General features: G+C 37.7%; 3 protein-coding genes across 3 annotated transcripts; 2 read left to right on the forward strand and 1 right to left on the reverse strand.

The window, feature by feature from the left end:
- Positions 1–268: 268 nt before the first annotated feature.
- On the reverse strand, positions 269–4582 carry LOC107193663 (periodic tryptophan protein 2 homolog). The gene is made up of 15 exons (XM_015583155.1): positions 4565–4582; positions 4172–4284; positions 3998–4092; positions 3794–3922; positions 3445–3715; positions 3188–3372; positions 2753–2993; positions 2143–2647; positions 1732–2069; positions 1482–1629; positions 1168–1345; positions 939–1082; positions 786–860; positions 493–712; positions 269–416 (listed from the first exon to the last, which is right to left on the reverse strand). The coding sequence occupies exons 1-15, from the start codon at positions 4580–4582 to the stop codon at positions 269–271; spliced, it is 2808 nt and encodes a 935-aa protein (XP_015438641.1).
- Positions 4583–5537: 955 nt separating this feature from the next.
- LOC107193929 (V-type proton ATPase 16 kDa proteolipid subunit) lies at positions 5538–9208 on the forward strand. Its single transcript, XM_015583472.1, has 3 exons — positions 5538–5845; positions 8327–8516; positions 8977–9208. Exons 1-3 carry the CDS (start codon positions 5764–5766, stop codon positions 9179–9181), a joined length of 477 nt encoding a protein of 158 aa, XP_015438958.1. The 5' UTR covers positions 5538–5763; the 3' UTR covers positions 9182–9208.
- A 9810-nt stretch (positions 9209–19018) lies between these two features.
- Positions 19019–21570, forward strand: LOC107192452. The gene is made up of 4 exons (XM_015581750.1): positions 19019–19404; positions 19797–20159; positions 20261–20550; positions 20903–21570. The coding sequence occupies exons 1-4, from the start codon at positions 19019–19021 to the stop codon at positions 21568–21570; spliced, it is 1707 nt and encodes a 568-aa protein (XP_015437236.1).
- The last annotated feature ends 440 nt before the right edge of the window (positions 21571–22010 follow it).

The raw sequence follows: 22010 nt of genomic DNA on the forward strand, positions 1-22010 counted from the left end.
ATACTTTGACGAAACCTAATGTACAAAAATATTGCATAGTTGAATCAAATAATTAATAAATGTTAAAACGTTAATTCAAGATCGTAAGCGATGACATAATTGTGTGAGCAAGAAACCTCTTCACAGTAATGAAATTTATCTTCTTATAGAATAGTTGATAAATTTATTACAAATTTTCACTTAGTACAAAAGACTTATATATACTTTATACAAATATGTGAAACATCATCATTCGATGCTTAACAATGAAATCATACGTGTTTATAGTTTAGTCAATTTCCATTTCGTCGGCTAAAGATGATTGATCAGATTCCTCCTCTACCGTTTCTGCTTCTTCCTTATTAGAATCAGATGTTCGAGCTTTGTATTCTCCCACCTTCTTGAAGTAACTCATCGTGTACTGATTAAAATCGCATCTGCAATTATAAGAGTATTAATTTGTTGCTCCTTATTAGATAACTAACTACTACATAAAATCACATAGAAACGAACATTTTACTCAAGTCGTCGTATTTCTTTTGCATATTTTTCTGTAGCATTAGTAATATCGGCATTTGCAACGCAGAATTTATTTTCGGTCCATGCGTAGTCAATATAGATTCTATCCAAAGGAGATAAAAATGTATGTGCCTGGTTAATTCTAATTCCGATGCGATGAATTGCAATACCTTTTCCACATAGATGTCAGGTAAACTCGAGACAATTAAATCGACTGAAAGAAATTTCACCGTGAATACATACAAACTGAATAAATGATAACCATCTACAGATTATTATCAACTTACTGTTTGCACACGGAATATTTTCTATGACGCGTTTTATTAGCAGCTTTTCATTCAATTTCAAAGACATCAGCAATGCTAAACATATTTGTCATTAGTAGAAATTAATATTAATTAATCATTTGCTCAGAGTGAAAGGAATAACGCGTTACACACCTTTGGTGTACTCTGTTTCGTTTAAAGTCGTTTTAACTGTTTCTGGTGTAATCCCTATTTCCAATTCAAATGGATCAAATACCATGCCAACATCCAAGGCGTATATTAGTAGACCTTCGGTGGTAGCTGCAGCCCATGCTTGTCCTAGGTAATAATAATAATAGGTGGAACATATAACCTTATTGGAAATTATTCCTTAAAAATTCTATACAGACGTTACAAATTTTACCTGTTGGGGAGAACTGCAGACTGTACACCCTCACTTCCGGTTTCATACGTCTACTTGCCATATCACCACTTCTAACACCTGGCAATCGCAACATCACGTTTCCCCCTTCATTTTCTTCGCGTTCTTCTACTAACGCTAAATTTCCGAATTCCGATAAATTCCGCCTGCTTATAATGTCCTGCACGAAAACAAATTTGCAATATAATACTAATTGCCCGACATGTATATTTTTTAAGTTAGGGTCATTAATACGTTTCTACCTTAAAATTATTTCATTCGAATCATTAATCGTTTAAAATAGTATTGCTACTCACATCAACTGCATCTAACGACCTGTTTTGAGTCACAACAAATTTTTTAATGAGCAAACATTCTTGAACGTTATAAATACATATATTTTTGGACATTCCACCAGCTAGTATAGATGTTCCATCAGCTGAATAACATAAAGTGGTAAAAGCTCTGAAAGCACCCATTGTGTTAGATTGATTATACATTCAATTGGAAATTTCTTAATTCGCGCATAAACTGCTGCTTATATTTTATCTTTATATGAATACTAACTTGCCCTGCAGACTCTTCTTCGCCGTTATCAAATCAGTCTCAGATCTTCCACTACCCAAATCGTTCCTTCCTTCGATGCTCCCGATTTGTACCGCCGTTTTACAATTAAAAAATGAAATCTGCCCATCCAGGGTAGCAACTGCTACGTCTTCGCCGTTCGGTTTATAAGTAACATACAAGCCATCCGCGGTTAACTGCAACGTTTCATGGCTGGAACCGCTTTCAATTGCATTCCATATTTTCAACGTTTTATCCCATGATACGGATACCATTTCTGTGCTAGCAGGATTTGGATTAAATGCTAAACCGACTACTGGACCTTCGTGTCCACTCATTATCTATTTAGTAAACGTGCGTGTGACAGTTATTAGAATTTTAAAGCAATCTTAAAATCATTATACGAACATATACCTCTAAAAGGGTGCCCAGTTTAACGCTCCACAGATAAATCTCGAAGAAATCTTGGCCCCCCGCTGCAAGAAACTCGTCGCTTGAGTCTAACGCCACGCAGGAAAACTGCACCGGCCGTGGTGAAGTAAGAGTTCGAAAATTCCTGTACCTTGCTAAATCATAAGCTCTGACCGTTCCATCGAGCGAGGCAGAAACGATAAATTTCCTATTATGACTGAACAAGACACTTCTTACCGTGCTCGTGTGTTCGTGAAATGTAACGGAACAAAATCCGTTGATCGTATTCCATAATTTCACTTTTCCATCATCACCACCGGTAACAATATACTGACCGTCTGGGCTGTATGCCAGACTGTTCATGTTATTACTATGACCCTGTTGTTTCATTGCATAAGTTTCACTCTGCCACTCCCATACTAATAACTGTCCAGCCGTAGAACATCCTAGGGCTATCCAATCTCCAGTTGAATTGATCGCAATCGATGAAATGTACTGATTTGATATACTAAAAAGGAAGGATAAGTCATGTGGCAGTCATCAATGACCTTCACGGCAGTCAACGTGTTAACGAATATTTTATAATATTGTTAACGATGAAAGTGATTAATACCTAAGAGAATGAATCATATTGACATCAGGCATTTCATATAAATAAAATGAACCATTACTAAATCCTACTACTAAAATACAGGTCCCCTGGTGATATGCAGCTGCAGTGAGTCTGATTTGTTCGTTTTGTTTCTTTTCAACGTTATTATTTAAATAATGGCGACATAATTTCGCATAACGAAACTTCTTGATTTTAGAATTCACTTCGGTGTCGTCGTCCGCATCTGTGTCGGGGAGATCTCCTAAAATATATACCGTACTATGTATTTACATGTATTACATATACATCATAGCCAGGATCTCAGAAAGCTGAAAAGTTTAAACTTAAATGATTGCAAAAAGAGGTAAATCCTCGACGATTGATAAAAACTATCATGCTTTCAGAAATAAACCTTTCAGCTCCTTTCAGTACATCTAGTTCAGGAAACAAAATTACGTGATTGTTGCATGTTGCGCTCGTAAGCTTTAGCCTGCTTATCCGTTTTCTCTATAGCTTTCTCCAGATCGACATCATCTTCTGTGTCACTATCTTTTTGTTTCTTCTTCTTTTTAAGAGAAGGTTCCCATGGTACTAAATCATTAGCATCAATTGTACATTCCCAAATACAGAGTTGTCCGTTTCTGAGAAATGAATATGAATTCTTTTAAGTTATAGTAAAACATTTTCAAATATGTTATATTCGAAGTACTTACCTGCTAATTGTAGTTAAATCGTAATTCTTTTTCTCAAAGAAACATGCTACGATAGCATCAGAATGACTACCTAGATTAATATACCTAAAATTTGCATATTTCTGTAAGCTGTATATTTTGGTAGCATTATCTTTAGAGCCAACAGCAATTATTTTTGAATCATAAGACCAATTAATAAACGTCGTTTCATCCATAGCACCATGAAATATACGTTCCATAACAAATGGATTATATTCTCCAGTTTGTAAACCAGGTGCATTAAAAATGAACACTAAAGAAATGATTGAACATAAAACATTTGTACAAATATTCCAGATTATTCAATTATGTAATTAGACTGGAACATTACCATTGTTTTCTTTGCACACTGCAAAGTGTTTACCATCTGGAGAAAACTTTACACATCTAATACGTCTTTTGAATTTATATGTATGTATTATCATTTTACTGACCATGCTGATAACATGAGCATCACCCTCTACAGAAAAAGTTGGAGAATTACAATAAGATCTTGAACATAAGTTAATGTGCATAACAATACAAATAAATGTACCTTCATTGACTGCAATTAACAAAGCTCCATTAGGGGATAGATCGATAGATGTATAATTGTATCTACTCTCCACAGGTAATGTACTTGATTTATTACTAAAATTGAGTATTATATGAGTCAGTTCAACATTTAAGCGCACCTTTACAAATATAACATCATTTTTGTAGTACTTACTTCTTTAGATCATATATAGTTATTCGATTTCCCACAGGGCAGATAACAGTTGATCCATCCGGAGAAAATATTATATCTCCCTTATGATAAACTGTGCCAAGCAAGTTAGAGAACTACGAAAAACATATAACATACATTTGTAAAAGTAAACATTCAAATACATAGTGCTTAAAATAACTTTTACAATAACTTTTGTAATTGTATTAGAATACGTGATTTATTTTTGATGATATCATTTGTATCGAATTTATACGTTAACAATCATAATGTATTAAATATAAATACACAGTACATTGTAGGATTAGGTTAGAAATATAATGCAAACAAAATGTGTATTATCAAAATAAAACTTAGAATGGTTTACTTCGAAAATTCTTTATTGGGAATATCTACCTTATACGCGAACCTCATGGTTTCTTAATATATATATATATATATATACACACAATTTTTCCTAACAATATTTCTTGATATCAGTGAACACGTTTAACATGACATTTAAATCGAGCATGCTGCAGCCGCTGTGTTGCAGTTTCCGGTTATCCGCGTGCCCGATCACGTGTTTGAAATGAAGGTGTTGGCTCAAACTACTGAAAACTCTAAATTGAATTTGTTTAACATAATTTAAGATAACAGCATCATTTCTAAAACAACAAACATTAAATACTATCACAAAACATCTAAGAGGGGCGTGTACATTTATGTAGGGCAATCATTGATTTCATAACACATCTAACTATCTAAAAAATTATGGTAAAAGTAATTGTTCTGCATTCAATTTAAATGCAACGCATCAAGTAATAAATAATTCGGTATTTATTGGCATTACAGTTACAGCCTAAGCTGTACAATATAATTTAAAGCAAAACAATAACAGAATAAGTGTCTTGTATGAATAGAAAACATCCTTGATTATACAATCCATAACAAGGATCATAAAAACATTGAAATTTATAAATAATAGACAATTTTATTAAGGAAGAATCAAATACAAATTAATTCTTTCTATCAGGAATATTTTCCCTCGGGTAGATTTGAATCCAGTCACGTGTTCTCACACGTTCCACGGAAATAACCTCAAAGTATGATACCGCCGTGATATAAAACTTTCAAGCAATAAATATCATTTTCATAGGAATATTTACTATAATCATAGTGAAGCTGAAGGAATAAAAATTTCGGTGAAACAGGAAAAAGAACAGGAAACGCGTGTCACGCGCTTCGAGGTACAAGAGGCTGCGCGGCTCGTATGCGCGACGCACCCCTAGGGAGCCTATAGTGAGGCTTGACGTCAGATATAAAAGATGAGACGCTCGACAGGATTCGCTTTCGTCGGTGTAGCCCGCAGTCGCGAACCAATAGCAAGCGAATAGACATACCCGAGGCACGGCAGTCTCTTCTTCTCTCGCTCGTCACTCGTCACATGACCCGCACTACTGTACGGTAGGCCATATTTGACAGTGGCACTAGTTTAGCGAAGTGAGCGTGAGTGAAGATCGCTCCTGTTCCGGACCGTCGTCGTATTTCGACAACCTGTAAATACTCGTGTACAATTCGTTCGACGGCGTGAGATCTCGAATAAACACGTAACAATGAGCGAACTATCAGAAGAAAAGCCTGTTTACGCGCCCTTCTTCGGTGTGATGGGCGCCGCCTCGGCCATCATATTTTCTGGTGAGTTTCAGTTGTTCGACTGTAGCCTGCTACGAGCGTGACGATTCTTATACCCGATAGAGAGAAAGAAAAATAATAAAATTCATACGATCATAAATAGGGAATCATGATTCTTGAAACGCGTGTAACATTAATGACTCTTCTGTACGAGCACGCCATTTTCTTCGCTAAGGGCGACTTTAAAGTGTCGAAAACTTGGTGAACCACGGAGATTAAATCGACTATTTGTCCCGTGATATTGTACGCGTAGAAAACCAAGTCGGTTCGGTTAGGAGATATTATTGTTATGCTTTTGTCTGATCGCCGATAAGCGGTGTGAGGATCAATCGACAATAATAAACTACTACCTTCGACGACTGTATATAATATGATCTTGTTCTTTTTCTTGCCTCTCTTGTACTCTATTGTCGTTGTCATGTCTTCTGTCAGGCATTAATATATACGTAATGTCGACGCGGCGTTACGGGGCACGTTCTAATACGAACGAATTGTCGAAGGTGTCAAGGATACGGATTCAATTTCGAAGCGCCATTTTTCTAGGCACGTAGATCTGGGATTTCGTAATGTTCCGTAAACGCGGTCCAACCAACCGAGCTTAATTTTACATTACGAGAGAAACGCGTTCGCGGCGATTCGGCCTGGCCACCGTTATTTCGTAATGCTGACCTCGTTGACTGCTTTTCAATGAAAGGGTTCCTCGCGGTATCGCCGCCCGGAGAGAACAATCGCAGGATTAAACAGGCCGCCAGTGGAAGATTCCGATGGATAACCGATGTGTATCGGTCGCGCTGTTGGTTTAATTGATTCACGGAAACAGTCGGCTCGAAGGGGAAAAAAAGGGAAAAGAATGGAATTCCGAGAACGCGCGTAGTTAAAGTTTTCAAGCATCTCTGTCCCTATCAAGGAAATCAATACGAATCTCCCTTTTCCCGTGTGCGCCAGTCTTGAATGGACGGAGGCACACGAGGAAGATTGACCCAACGGCATGAGGATTCCCGGAATGCATCGAAGATCTTGATCCTGGGCCAACTGAATGATCTTGTCCAGAAATCTAATCTGGCACTGATCATCCACGCGGCTTACCCGCCTGTAAAATATTCGAAAGGTTTTTTTTTTCCTTAATCCTATCACGTCTTGCATAATTTCTTGATAGTGGATGAATGAAATGGAAAATGGAAAGACATAAAGCACCATCGTCCCGTGCTTGTGCCACGCCCCCCTACTCACGGGATGGGACTTACATGATTATCATGTGACTGCCAACGTGAGAATCATGTGACTGCGATTTCCAGCCCAGCCGGGATAATTTGCCATGACTAGATCATGGATACATTTGTTTCTCTAGATCCAGTCCGAGATACAATGGGAAATACTAACGAAAATGGTTACAGAGCTAAATACCAACGGCGAAATCGGGTCCGCGACCTCGCTGTTGGGATCAATATTAAACGAGATCGATAGCTCTTAACGGGCCGCTATTTGGGGGGGTATTCCCGGTTAGACTGTTAAAAAAAAGGTTCTCCTGTTCATTAAAATTCAGTGATCCTCTTGGAATACACTATTTCGAAAATGGATTTGTAAAATGACGGACTTAAACGAATTGACAGGTGTTTTACGTAGTCGCCGTATCTCGAGAATGAATTAAGACTGGTTTTAAGCCTTGAATATAATTGAGCAGATAGCTTCAAAACTTTATCTTTAAATAGTTTTGCAATACAAGAAAAATTATTGTAGAGTGACGTTTCTTCTTATGAAACTGGAGCCTTGTGTTGTACACTGGTATAGATAGTATTATGTAGATCAAGGTTTATTTTACTTTCTTGATGATTATGCACAAATGTGTATTTGTAATTCTATAAAATAACAGCAGGCAATTTGTAATTTTTAGATTTATTTTAAATGTTATGAATGGTTTAAGACAGTTGCATCTCAATTAAGGAACACCTTCCTATTGTTTCTGGTAAATTATTAAGGGCATGTTTAATTTTGTACAAGATAATATTTGTTGATAATAATTTAAAGAAGATCTAATATTAATATATACTGTTATTGATGTTTTTACTTACTTTAATAAACACCTATAGAAAAAGAAATATGCTTTTATTGTTTTAACATGTATTACAATATATTACTAAGAATACTATAGTGAATAAATAAGGTACATTCTATAATACATGAGACAGCAAATGTATACAATATCTCACAAATAGTGTCTCTGGTATATTTCTATATAATCATTGCTTTTAATAGTTAACTGTTATTTAATATCTTAATCAGTAATAATAAAAAAGTAGAACTATTCATAGAATGTAGATGAATAAACACTGTAGCCTTATGGGAACAAGTTTGTGAGTCATTATATAAGGTGGATATTATTGTTCCAGCTGTTGCCAATCTAATTGTAACACTATGTAGTAAATATTTTGTCGCATGACAACCACGAATAAAACAAATACAATGTCATGCCTATTTTACTTACAGCTCTGGGCGCAGCATATGGCACGGCAAAATCAGGCACAGGAATTGCAGCCATGTCTGTGATGAGGCCAGAACTTATCATGAAATCCATCATTCCTGTTGTTATGGCGGGTATCATTGCCATTTATGGTCTTGTAGTAGCAGTCCTCATCGCTGGTGATTTAGACGAACCTGCTAAATATAGTCTTTTCAAGTATGTTACAATTTTCTTAATTGGTGTAACTTAAACATAATTTATTTTAATAATATTACAATACAGTCTAATAGAGAAGAATCTGCAATTACTTTTATCTTAACATTGTAGAATATATAAGATAAGGTATTTTGTCTAAGTAGCACCAGGCCTTTTAAACATTTGCGTTAACACTGAAAACATGGATAACTTCAAAGATACTTTGAATAATGACTCTGTTGCATTGTATATTCGTTCAGGTTTCACAAATTAAAAAATACTTACGTAGACTGTTATAAATGTAACTTATGTGCCGTAAACAGTCTAGCAACGCTTTTTTATTAATGTTCTCCTTCATTAGACTTGGGGCTTAACTAGTTCTAATTTCTATTGCTTTATTTAACGTTACATTTGTATATAATCGACTATTACTTTCTTCTCACATAGCGTTAACAAGGAAATTTTTTGGTCTTTTTACTAGGGGTTTTGTTCATCTGGGTGCAGGCTTAGCCGTAGGTTTTTCTGGTCTAGCTGCTGGATTTGCCATTGGTATTGTTGGTGATGCAGGTGTAAGAGGTACCGCTCAGCAACCTCGCCTGTTTGTCGGTATGATCTTGATTCTAATCTTCGCGGAAGTATTGGGTCTCTACGGTCTCATCGTTGCCATCTACTTGTACGCCAAGTAAACACGAATGTTAGTGGCAGGAATGACGACTTGTTTCGACATTTTACTTAAAACACATTTTTTCCATGCATACTCACATCGAGTCATCTAAGCATCCTTCTGTAATTCTGTATTGAGGTTGAGATATTATTAGAGTCCGAGCATTTAAAAAACCACATCTTCATTGCATAAAACAATACAAACCGTCTGAAATCACTGCAAGCGAGTTAATAACAAGAGTGTGCTGAGACCCTTAAAATCGTTCGATCAAATCTTTGAAAGTCAAGAGAGACAAAAAACAAACCAATTCAGTCTTGCAGGAAGAGGGTGTGTGTACAGAAGATAATGAAAAGCGACAGGCGACAGGGAGTTTACACTGAGGAGAAAGACCCCCGTTATCCCATGCCGAACATTTCTCTTTCACTGTATAGTAATCATTTGTAGCGTAGTTTGACATTGAATTATCAATTAAGATAATCGGCTCTACAGAGTGTATAAAGGAAAAAAAAATGTTATTGATAAAAGAATATTTAGCACAATTATGTATTAAAATGCAATTGAATCAGCAGTATACAGATTGCAGATGAATGTCTCCACGACGAAGTCCAAGGAAATGGAATTAGAGATAATCCGAGTTGGGAAAAATGGCGAAGAGGGACACGCAGGTTGCGTGCGTGTGGAATATACAAGCATAATACGCGAGGATTGTACAAAAACTGTAACTTTAAACAGTAACAAAAAATGGAAAAAAAGGAAAACCACAGATATTGTACGATCGAAGCTACATATACAAGACACAAAGTATAGTATGTGGGATGAAGTTTTAGAAAAGAATAAAAAAAAAAAATGAATGTGAGTAGACAATGGACAGATACATGATAGTATTAAGTCAATTCAGTGGCTGCTGGACGTATCGAGAAATCGTTACAATGAGCAACAGTGTACATGGTTCACGCGAACCATTTTGGATGACCGCAAAGGCCGGCGGTGATTCTTCTCTCTGTGCTGAACATACTGGGTTCCGCGTGTCATTGGAGATATATATATATATAAAAAAAAATGAAGCGACAAGTATGCGAGGCAGTGAAAACCGATTCCGTGCGTTCCAGCAGATGTGTATGACTACCTAAGAAAAGGAGTTACGAGATAATGTGGTAAAAAAAAAAATAATTTGTACATTCCATAATAAGTTTGTTCAGTGCAGGCGAGCGGGCGCTTGTAACGACGCGAGAAGAATAAACCGGATTTTTTTTTCTTTAAAGAGATAAAATTCAGGTTCGTTCGCCAGTTCGTATTCTGCGTGACGTATTCAATGATTCATTAAAGGGGATAGCTATGGAAAAAGTTGCATACGCAATCTTCTTGAAGGGTTTGCTATCATGGGAGCTGATAGCGAACCTGTTAAATGGCCTTTCCATCGGCCACCACCACTCCCCGTATCAGAACAAATCGTCACGATCGAGGACACAAGGATCGGTTGCGTCCGCTTGCCAGAGTTTATTGACTGCGCAGTATTTTCTATCTAAAGAAAACAACAAAGCTCAACGTGTAGGCGCATTTCCGGGAGAGAGAAACATAATATGAAACACGTACACTGGGACATATATATGTTACAAAACAACGTTCAGTGCAAAATAACGCGCATCAGCAGGTGGGTACGCTGTTTCGATACCAACATCCGTGAAAACAGAAAGAAATAACAAAGAACAGCTTTCTTGGTACCCCCTCTGTTTGTTGATCGCCGGTAGACCTCGCTTGAAAATGCCCATTCGAATTCTGAACAACGACAATTTAAAAAGTAAAAACCGAAATGAAATAAATGCTATATAACCAATGGCGTAACGGAAATGGAAGAGAAGTCAAGAGCTTTTTGAGGGGGAAATAAAGAACTCTCGTAACCTAGCGTGACCAGCGAAACGCGAAAATCGAGCCGGGGAGCGGTGGTGGTGGCTTTCTGCAATGAAAAAGAGAGAGAGAGAGAGAGAGAGAGAGAGAGAGAGAGAGAGGGTGTGAACGATGTTCACTTGAAAGCCATATTCGACAAGACGCAAAAACACGAATATACTATATGCCAATTGCCTATCTTCCTTACCTCCCTCCACAACCACCCCACCTTCCGATCAGTAATAACGATAATTAAACATCTGCTATCTAATCATGAATTGAGCGCGTGTAATGTATATATCACCCGCCATGCTTTACACTTGTACGATTAAAAAAATGTTTAGGCTAGATTAGGTAAGGTATTATTGCGTACCAAAACCTTGTGTAGCTGAAAGAAAGTATAATCACACAATGTGCAGAAGATGTGCGCGTGTGGTGTGTGTATGTATGTGTGTCAAAGAAGAGAGAGCAAGAGAAATTTGTATGCGGAGAACGAGTACACATATGAATGAAAGACAAAAAACGGGAACACAGAAGCACTGGCAGATATAGAGATCGCTGTTACCGCCACCGCCGCCCCCACGTACTATCTTCCAGTGTTACTAAAAAGAAAAAAATAGACTCATTGTTGAGCGCAAAAAAGTGATACTGATCAATAATAAGAATGATTATTTATGTTATAATTCGTCCTCGATGTTACAGAAAAGAACCGTGTTTAATAAAAATTTAATTTGGACAAACGAAGTATCAGTACTCACTTTTATCATCGACGTCAACCTAGCTGTATTACACGCATACACATATATACACACACACGTACAGGTAGCGGTAAGAATACATAAGGGGTAGTCCTACTGTAAAAGAATTGAAAAAAGGAATCCAGCTTTTTATTGCATCCTTTTAAGGTATAACATTTCCAGGATATGTTAAAAAAATTCGATGAAGTTTCGATATTGAAACTGGTAAGGTCCAGTCTTAAAATATGGGAAAATTTAAGAAACAAATTGAACGTGAACGTTTTAAGTATGTACTAAATTAGGAAGGCCCCATGAAACGCATGAAGTTCATTAATTTTTATCACTGCCATTCAATTTAATGAGAAAAAAACCATATGCTTTCTATACACATCATCAGCATTAGAGATTTAGATACAGAAATAGCTGAAACAGAGCCAGTAACAACCTTAAAGAGAACTCGAACTTCCATCGATTCGCCCCTCGACTTTCAAAAGCAAGATATCAGTATCATCTGTTCGATTACGAATCACTCGTTCCTCGCCTGTGAATGTACGGTTATTGTTTGCGTAACGTTTTCGGACAACATTGATGATCGAATTTGCATTCTAACGACGCGATTTTTTCTTTTTTTTTAAATGATTGCACGTAACGGAAATGCACGCTCCGTTATGTAATCGACTCATTGTACGGAAAAGTTACACACGCGGTACGTGTCAGATGGAAACTCTAACTTGTGCTTCAAAGAGGAAATCACATTATGTCCCTTACGTTACGATTTCGAAGATACATTATCATTGTCAGTCGGGTTACTTGTGGACGATTCAAGAAGCATTAGGTGACGTGGCGTGTATCGGTCGACTAGCAATTATTTCGAATTATCACGATCTTACGTGGTCTGTAAATACTTGGGGAAATATATACATATATAATATCAAGATGGTCTGTGATTAGTTTATTTTATATTTGTATTTCAGCGATGATCAGTGTTCAGTTATTACAAATCGCAAGGTTCGATTATAAAATTAGTTTAATACGTTAGACTGCTGGTCAGCTTCTTGTTTTTTTCTTTTCTTCTTGTAGATATGAGTCAGAGATTATAAAAAACATATACGTACACATATAAATATAATATAATCGTGTTATTCGTGTATTATAATACATATATAGTCGCAACGTTTTCCGAACCGTGAGTAGTTTAGTACATAGACGAAAAACGACGTAACAACAGTCGATGGCGCGCAAGAAGACTCGCTCGTTATCGCGTACGGCGTTGTTTGAAAACACACATATCTCGATTATCTTTCGTCTGGCTGCGTATTTGCATCGTGTGTAGGGCACGGTTTGGAAAGCGCTGGTATTCTCGTCGGCAAACATATAACATGATGGTAAACTAGATTTAAATCAGTCACTCAAAGCCCTCCCCTCCAACGTCTACAGATGCAGCAGGACTCTAGGGCTGTACATTCTCGGTGAAATCAGAGATAGGTAAAATTTTTGTTTCTCTGAATACTGTCACGACGTAACGAATAAAAGCTGACAAACCTTTTGTCCGTTGTATCGCCAATAAAGGTAACAACTCGAATCATTAAAATAACAGTATGTCACTTTGTACGAATAAAATAATTGTCTTAAGAAATATTGTAAAGCGCCAGGAAACATTTTCAAATCCGTCAGTCACGGCCCTGAATCGGTGGTGAGGCACTTGAAATACGCCATTTTGTCCCCTTACGTCTCTCCGTTGATCTTACTGTCTTAACACCTACAGGATGATTATTCCATCAACCCAATAACTTTATAGTTACTAGCCTCCGGATTTTATGCGTTTGTAACATGTACGAATTTGTAAAATAAGTTTGTGTGAAATTTAATGAATTGATGTTCGATTTGCGAGCTCGCAAAAAATTTTGGAAGTTAAACGATCAGGCTATATCGTTTCCGTTGAGAGTACTTAAATTATATTACATTCGCTGTAACACACTTAACGGTCGGAGTTATCATTTCACGAGTCGGTTGAAGCTGTATTACGATGCCCTCGATCAACATAACGGGGGGACTCTCGCACACACAAGAGACGAAATATCTGGCAACGCGATACCGTTTCGGGCGCCTCCCATAGGTACGCATCGTTCATTTTTTTTCTGTTCTCACGGTGAAAGTCTGTCGTAGAATGGGATCAGTAACGAAAACGAATAAGAAGGTAAGATTATAAACATTTCGCGTATACGGAGAAACTTTTTACGATACGAAGAGAGAGAGTAATTATGTATATCGCTTATTTAGATAAACACTAATGGCAGTTGGTAATGTATTACATCTATCAATGTGAAATGTTATATATGTATAGTAAGAGCAGAAGAAAAATGTTCGTAGAGAGAGAGTGAGAGACAGAGAGATTCGCTGAAATACGCTCGCGTATTTAGAATTATATTAGTTGACTATATACTTTGTCCACATGTACGCAGTTGTGTTTTTAAAAAAGGCTCTATACGTACGCTAAATAAACACTGTTTATTAGAGCCAGACACGTGTAATTATCGCGACACAGTTAAATACTGCGCTAAACATTTTTGCCTTAGCTCTCAACTTCCATAACGTGATCGTTTGTTTGTTATTATTCATTTAAAACGAACTTATCAATTTTCGAGTAATCTCAGAATATTTTCAATTTTTCATATAGATCGTGAAATTTTGGTAGTGTTTTTGTTTATTGCATTTATAGAACTTCATGAGTAACATTTTGTTTATCTTATACTAACGAACGAATCGACGTTGGAAAAAATGAATTCCATTTGCTCGTCTGTTCGGATGCTCGTTGCTTATCGTCGAGAAGAAAAGGGTAAGTATATTCTTAAAAAGAAAAAGTAGGTTCTGCGATTATTATTTTCTATCCACCGGAATTATGCGGCTCCTCGAGGTCGGTTCTCTTAGATCAAATTATCCAAGGCGTGCGTGGCTGTGTGCGTAAAAGTTGAATCGAGTCTCTCGATTAATTCCTCGTAAAACGCGTTGTGTATAATGAAAATTTATAAAAAGGCGTCGTGACTCACGTCTCGCGAAACAGGTCGTGCATCACGCGTAGTTCCGAAATCAGAACTCATGAAACTATCGTCGGAGAATAGTCGTTGAATTGCTTCCTTATCGCGCAAATGGGAACGATAAACGTTCGGCGCATTGTTTTCGTCGTGCTGCTTAAAGTGAAAAACGACACTTTTAACGGACGATTGATCCGTCATCGACGGATGCAAATTCCTCGATTGTAAATCATCTGTAAGCCAGATTAGACGAAGCTCTCTAACTACATACACTACGTGCATCGTGTTTCGGCCATGCTCCTTTTGTTTCGTATTATCTAGATTATATAAAATTATAGACATCGACGAGCAATTTAATAACGCGTCGTTGTTATGTATACATACATACACGGTTGAACAAAATAGTTGTTCACCTCTTATTTTTACCTATCGAAAGAGCAGCATTCACGTCTATTACCAAACAATGTTTTGTGGTACAGTCGAAACGCATGTGTGACGTTTTATCAATAATAAACTCTTTTAAAGCGCCAAAATCCGTTTCGTAGGATCCAGCTTGTCAAGGATCTATTTTACGACCATGCTGTATAATATTCCTACTTCGTTTAGAAAGTATTGTGTACACAGCGGTCCGAATGTCGATTTTGGGTAGGTGTTCAAATACATGGTCCTCGATTTACGTTGCAAACGATCGAATGCTTCCAATGATATTACATTAATTTATATTTAACCGATCGTCGTTGACGTGTACACGTATATATCGGGTGACTCATTAATAACTGCTGCCTGAAATAACAGTTCCGGATAACTTCGAACAACAATTTTAGGATGTATGTATATACTTTAAGTTCGAAAAGTCGTATTGGATACAAAGTTCGATTGTTCTTAAAACTTGTATTTTTAATATTTTCCTTTACTGTAACAATATTGCATTTAGTTAATTTTTTTGTTAATAGATTTCGTATGTTTTCTTAGTTAAAATTTATTCGTTAATAGAAAATTGAAATCGATGATATCTAAATCTGACTTGGACGTCAGAAAGAAAATTGTTCGAAGCGAAACGTCACCACTTACTGTACCGAACATTATCGCGCCGTAACAATAAGTATCGCAGATAGCGACCGATTACCTGTTCTCGTGTTCTCAAAACGGATGTGTCACTTCAGAGTCACAATCCCGAGGTCGTTTCTCACCTATCATGACTCTGAAGCAATGATCAAATGTAAAATCGTCGAAACGTTTCGTATGTCTGTTTTCATATCTTTTTTCTCCTAAAATATCAACAGGAAATTCTATACATATACCTTGGCAGTTTTTAATGATTCACCCTGTACACGAAGACAGCTTGCACGTACAACGAAGTGTTACTTCGATAATAATAAACTGAATTCTCTTATACTAGTAAAAGAGGACACGTATACGTCCTTTATAATTATATATATTATGTTATTTATACTTGTAACAATTCTAATTTAGAAGAAAAAAAAACTAGAGGATAATACGAAGTGATTAGATGCATACTGACATTTTACAAGGTAAAATGAAGTTAAGTAATAACGAACGTGAGATAGGGTAAGGTGAGGAGGAGACAGATGTTTCCGAAAGTGTCAGGAGGCCCATATACACATCTTATCGAGGCCACACGAAGCGCCAATATTTCGAGGTGTACAATATGCATACAGAGTGAATCATTTTTGTATGTAAATGAACTTCCCGGTATATTCCTTTTCGTAAAGTAGCCTACGAAATATGAATCGGCGTAGTTCTATACTCTGGTCACTTATAAAACGGATAGTTGGAACATTTTAAAAACTCCACTGTAAACTTAATACTTTGGTTACTCAGTGTATAATACTTGTTTCCGTACAAAATATGTGGGTTTTTCATTGAAAAAAAAAAAGAACTAAAGGTTCATTTTCAAAACTTGGTACGTAAACATTGCAAAAAGAAATAGCGTTATTCTTTTAATTTTTAGTTAAGTTAAGTAATTCGTGTTATATTTCAGAAGATAGGTATAATATTAGTTACTCGTCTATTGACTTACAAAATTTCATTACAAATACAGCGCTTCGTGCAGTCTTCTCAATGAAGTAAAGAAGAATTTTCGATCGATTCACCGCCGCCTCTCCTTATCAAAGGTGACTGCGGCGGTGAACACCGAGAGAATAAAGCAATGACAAGACACAAAATCGTAACGATGATAAATCCTAGGAACAAAATTTTTATTGATAAAGATAAAAGATATTTTCTTGTTATATCAGCTTTAATGTCTACGATGAATTAAAAACGATTATAATGTAGTCCGTTACGTGAGAAATAATACTGACGATATCATACATGATTCGTAAATTCGATTTGCTTTTCCATTGTTTCGACTGAATTTTCTTTTTGTTTCTTTCTTTTTATAATTAATACACATGAGAAAAATAAATTAATAAAGTTGAAGTACAATATCGCATGTGTATAGGTGTGTTTGTGTGTGTGTGTGTGTGTGCATGTGTATGTAAGATTGCGGATTAAAAGATTGGAATATTGATCGACGATTATTCGTTTCACTACACAATAACCACCCGCGGGTTAAATGATCGTTTCACGTATTATTATTATTATTGTTTGTTTTTGTTCGTTTTCTATAATAAAAAGGTAACGAGCAAAACACGTAAGTTAATACCACAAATACCCATTAAATATTACACTAATTGTCGCTATAAATTCCCACGTACAAAGAATATTATTTTGAAATTAATATTAATTAAATTCTCCGCAGCGGGATCAGGTCATTACTTTCGAGAGTAAGATAAAACAACGAGATTACGCATAACACTATCGGATACACATGATTCGACTTATCAAATTCGCCAACTCGATAAAGAGAAAACGGTTTCCACTCCTCCATTTTTGTTTCGTTCTCGAAACACCGCGGTCGATTATTTTTTTCTTTTTTTTTTTTTTTTAATTTTTTCTTCACGAATTACGCGTATCGAACGGCGAGAATGTGTGTATTCCAGAAAGAAATAGATCTAATAATGATCATTATTTGGACATAAATGCTGGGATCGTCGACGCTCTGATTGCAAACCACCGTCATATTGTATCGCAGGGAGGGAAAAAAAAAGAGAAAAATGCAGTCTAATTCCGACAACAAATCTTAAAAAGTGGTGTATCTGTGTGGGATCGGGAACTCCATACCCAACAATGGAGCAAATAACATCTTGGGAAAATAGGAGGGTTCCGTGGAATAATGGGTAGAGCTCTGCTTTCGGTGCCGGGGGTCGTGAATTCGAATCCCGCTTGGGCCCTCTCATTTTTCCAACGCTCCTACATTTGGGGGCTCGTCCGGGATAGAGGCGACGACGATGGCGATACGAAGAGAGTGGGCACATCTCCCAAAAAGTTGAATAGTGGGTGTTGATTTTGAAATAGCTCCAAACTATGCGCATGTGTGGTCTGCGGTTACTTTGAGGCCAAAGCCGTGCAAAACCTAGAAAAATGCGCGGGGCATGGTCGGATGGGCGTTATTCAGCTAACCTAGCTTCATTAACGAGGGAGTCAGTCGAACGTCACACAGGGATGAGTGCACCGGCGTAAAGTGCAATTTGCTGACCGAGTGCCAGGCGTGAATTTTGACTCCTATATAACGGAGCCAATTGTAAAACAATTCAGCAGGCTGTATACCCAAACGGACGCAACATGGGAGGATATCTATTGACAGTTCGTGTTTATATGGAATATGCTACAAATACAAGAGGGTGTCTCGTTGACGTGGATCATAGAACAGACCACAAATAACAATGTCACCTGTCTTACGACAATTGCTGATGTGGTCACAAAGTTGCAGTATTTTGACATAGATCTCTTGCTTAGACGTGGACTTCTTAGTTCAAGCCCGGGATCTTCTTAGGAATACCTTTTGCTCACTCGTCCGCCCCACCGTGAACATCAGGCAATACGCGGATCTTGCATTCCTTTGAACTTATGTCAAGCGTGAGTTGCTTAGGGATCAGGCCTTCGTCGGTTACAGAGGACAGGCGGGCACGATGTGTGTCCTCAATGCTGCCGACTTACGTCAGCTGGGGCAAATAATGTTCGACATTTCGCAAGACAAAATAAATGCTGACGTAAACATAATTGATTTTTATAAGTTGGCGACGCCCGATGCTGAAGGTTTCATTCGAGAAATTGGTGGTGAAATGTTTATCATACCAAATAATGCACCTGTACACCAAGCCGTTGACCCTGCAGATCTTAATGCAGAAGATAGACGAGAATTTCGTAATGCAGAACGTGAGCGTGTGCGGGTCCTCAGAGCCACGCCAGGCTCGTGACCTACCAGACGAAAGAGCAAAAAAGCAATCAACACCACAAACTTCAACGGATGGAAAACGATGCTTTAATTGCGGTGCAAAGGATCACGTAGGTGTAAGCTGCCCTTTCAAAAATAAAGGCACCAAATTCTGTCCTGAAAACGACGGCACGAAGAAGAGAAGCTGTAACGCGACGCAAGCAGGCGAGAAGAGGTACCATAAAGAAGTCGAGATAGAAGATCAAAAAGTAGTTGCGCTCATCTATACGGGAAGTGATCTCAGTCTTATCAGGTCAGAACAGTATATTCAAATAGGAGCGCCTAAATTATCTAAACGAACAATTAAATTCCGCGGCGTAGGCTCTAACGATAATTTTACTTTAGGCGAAACGCACGTTAACATTGTAATAGATGGTGGGTCTCACGATGTAACATTGCATGTAGTGTCCGATTCTCTGATGTAACAAAGACTAATACTTGGTTCCGATTTTCTAAACACCGTAGAAGTCCATTTAAAAGGGGGAAATATTACAATTTCTAAACTAGAAGCAAACGTGCCGGATATTTACAAAATAGATTACATTGAAGATAACGAAACGATTGATCTAACACATATAAAAACATTGATCTAACACATATAAAGGAACCCGAAAATAAAACCGCGATAAAAGATATCGTAAATAGTTATCAGCCGAATAAAGTCCGTGAAGTAGGTGTTAAAATGCGTATTACTTTAAAAGACGATATACCGGTGCATCAAAGACCACGGAGACTCTCACTAAAAGAAACAGCCGAAATAGACAAACATATACAAACATGGCTCGACGACGGTATAATACGACCATCAAATTCAGATTATGCTAGTCCAGTAGTGCTTGTACAGAAAAAGGACGGGGCGACGAGACTTTGTATAGATTACCGCAAACTAAACGAGAGAATTATTAAAGACCGGTACCCATTACCCGTGATCGAAGACCAGATAGACAAATTACAAGGTGCCAAAGTTTATAGTCTCATAGATTTGCAAAACGGATTTCTCCATATTATGTTAGAAGAAGTCCAAATGGCCAATATGAATTCCAACGCATGCCTTTCGGGTTGTGCAACGCACCCTCGGTATTTCAAAAATTTATTAACGCCGTATTCAGAGAACATATTAAAGATGGTACCGTGTTGACTTATTTGGATAACTTAATTATACCGTCGATGAATCATGAAGATGGTTTGAGCAGACTGAAAAGTGTTTTACACACGGCGAGCGAACATGGATTATTATTAAATATAAAGAAATGTAAATTCTTGCAAGCAAGAATATTGTATTTAGGCTATATAGTAGAGAATGGAACTATTATGCCGTCGAACGAAAAAACAATTGCCGTAGAAAGATTCCCGCAGCCTGATAGCGTTAAATGTGTGCGTAGTTTTTTAGGATTAACAGGTTATTTTAGGAGATTTATACCGCGTTATGCGCTGATAGCTCGACCGTTGACTGACTTATTGAAAAGTGGTGTCAAGTTCACTTTCGGCGAGGATTAAACACGAGCGTTCGATCAGTTAAAGTCAATGTTAATAAGTGGGCCCGTTTTAAAGTTGTATAGGGCTAATGCAGAGACAGAGCTACATACTGACGCGTCTATGTACGGTTACGGAGCGATACTTATGCAAAAAGATAACGAAGATTGTTCGTTCCACCCTATTTATTACGCAAGTGGTAAAACCACGTCGGCTGCAGAGCGGTATACGAGTTACGAATTCGAAGTTTTGGCGATATTTTTCGATTATTTTCGTAGTTGTAGATGCATTTTCTAAGTTTTCGTGGTTTTATCCAACCAAATCGACGGGTACAGCAGAGGTTATCGATAGGCTCAAGAAACAGTCGGTAATATTCGGCAATCCAAGGAGAATAATTTCTGACCGGGGCGCCGCGTTCACTTCCCATGGTTTTAAGGACTATTCCAACGAAGAAGGTATACAACATACTGCCATAATCACCGGCGTACCACGAGGGAACGGACAAGTCGAAAGAGTTAACAGGGTGTTGATCCCTCTTCTTACGAAACTATCGGCTCCTAAGCCCGAAGAATGGTTTAAGCATGTGCCCTCAGCAAAACAATATTTAAATAATATTCCGAGTAGGAGTACAGGCGTCTCTCCATTTTTCATACTCACGGGGACGAGAATGAGAATCAAGGACGATCCTCACATTAGAGAACTATTGGAGACCGAGGTTATTGCTGCATATAACGAACGACGAGACGACTTGCGGCAGCAGGCAAAGGAAAATATCGCCAAAATACAAGCCGAGAATAAGAAGCAATTTAACAAGCGTCGGAAGGAAGCAAAGACCTATCAAGATGGCGATTTTGTTGCGATAAAGAGGACTCAGTTTGGAACAGGACTTAAATTTCATTTCGAAATTTTTCGGCCCTTATCGCATTACAAAAGTATTACGTCATGACCGCTACGTGGTACAGAAGATTGGTGAAGGTGAAGGACCGCAGAGAACATCAACATCCGCAGATTACATGAAACCATGGCCAACAAGCATAAATGGTGATATCAGTGAGTGAAAGTGAAAAGTATAAGTGATAACCATCTAAGGACAGATGTTTCGCGAGGATGGCCGAGTGTAGTGGTAGGAATCATCGGGCAAGCGCGATGATTTGTGTGTGTGTATGTGTGTGCTTGGATGCTTGCGATATAGAAACAAAAGACGGTGTGAGAGCCCCCAAAATACGGCGCGTGGTCGACGAAGACGGTCTGAGACAGGCCTGTCCAACTTCTGGCCCGCGGGCCAAAATCGATAATCGCCCCTACCGGCTTGCTCTTTCAGCCGAGGGGAATGACCCCCCTCCATATCCACAAGAAGCCCGACGTATAGAGAAAAGAAAGCGTGTG

Source organism: Dufourea novaeangliae, unplaced genomic scaffold (genome assembly GCF_001272555.1).
Source record: "Dufourea novaeangliae isolate 0120121106 unplaced genomic scaffold, ASM127255v1 scaffold1, whole genome shotgun sequence".
Taxonomy (NCBI): Eukaryota; Metazoa; Arthropoda; class Insecta; order Hymenoptera; family Halictidae; genus Dufourea; species Dufourea novaeangliae.

Excerpts from the sequence above, each read along its gene's own strand:
- LOC107192452 (XM_015581750.1), top strand. The coding sequence starts at position 19,019 with ATGCACCTGTACACCAAGCCGTTGACCCTGCAGATCTTAATGCAGAAG. Across the intron at positions 19,405-19,796 it reads AGTGATCTCAGTCTTATCAG|TTATCAGCCGAATAAAGTCC; the intron begins GTCAGAACAGTA and ends TATCGTAAATAG. Across the intron at positions 20,551-20,902 it reads TAGTTTTTTAGGATTAACAG|TTGTAGATGCATTTTCTAAG; the intron begins GTTATTTTAGGA and ends TTATTTTCGTAG.
- LOC107193929 (XM_015583472.1), top strand. The coding sequence starts at position 5,764 with ATGAGCGAACTATCAGAAGAAAAGCCTGTTTACGCGCCCTTCTTCGGT. Across the intron at positions 5,846-8,326 it reads CTCGGCCATCATATTTTCTG|CTCTGGGCGCAGCATATGGC; the intron begins GTGAGTTTCAGT and ends TTTTACTTACAG. Across the intron at positions 8,517-8,976 it reads GCTAAATATAGTCTTTTCAA|GGGTTTTGTTCATCTGGGTG; the intron begins GTATGTTACAAT and ends TCTTTTTACTAG.
- LOC107193663 (XM_015583155.1), bottom strand. Across the intron at positions 2,994-3,187 it reads GCGCAACATGCAACAATCAC|GAGATCTCCCCGACACAGAT; the intron begins GTAATTTTGTTT and ends TATATATTTTAG. Across the intron at positions 2,070-2,142 it reads AACTGGGCACCCTTTTAGAG|ATAATGAGTGGACACGAAGG; the intron begins GTATATGTTCGT and ends TTTACTAAATAG.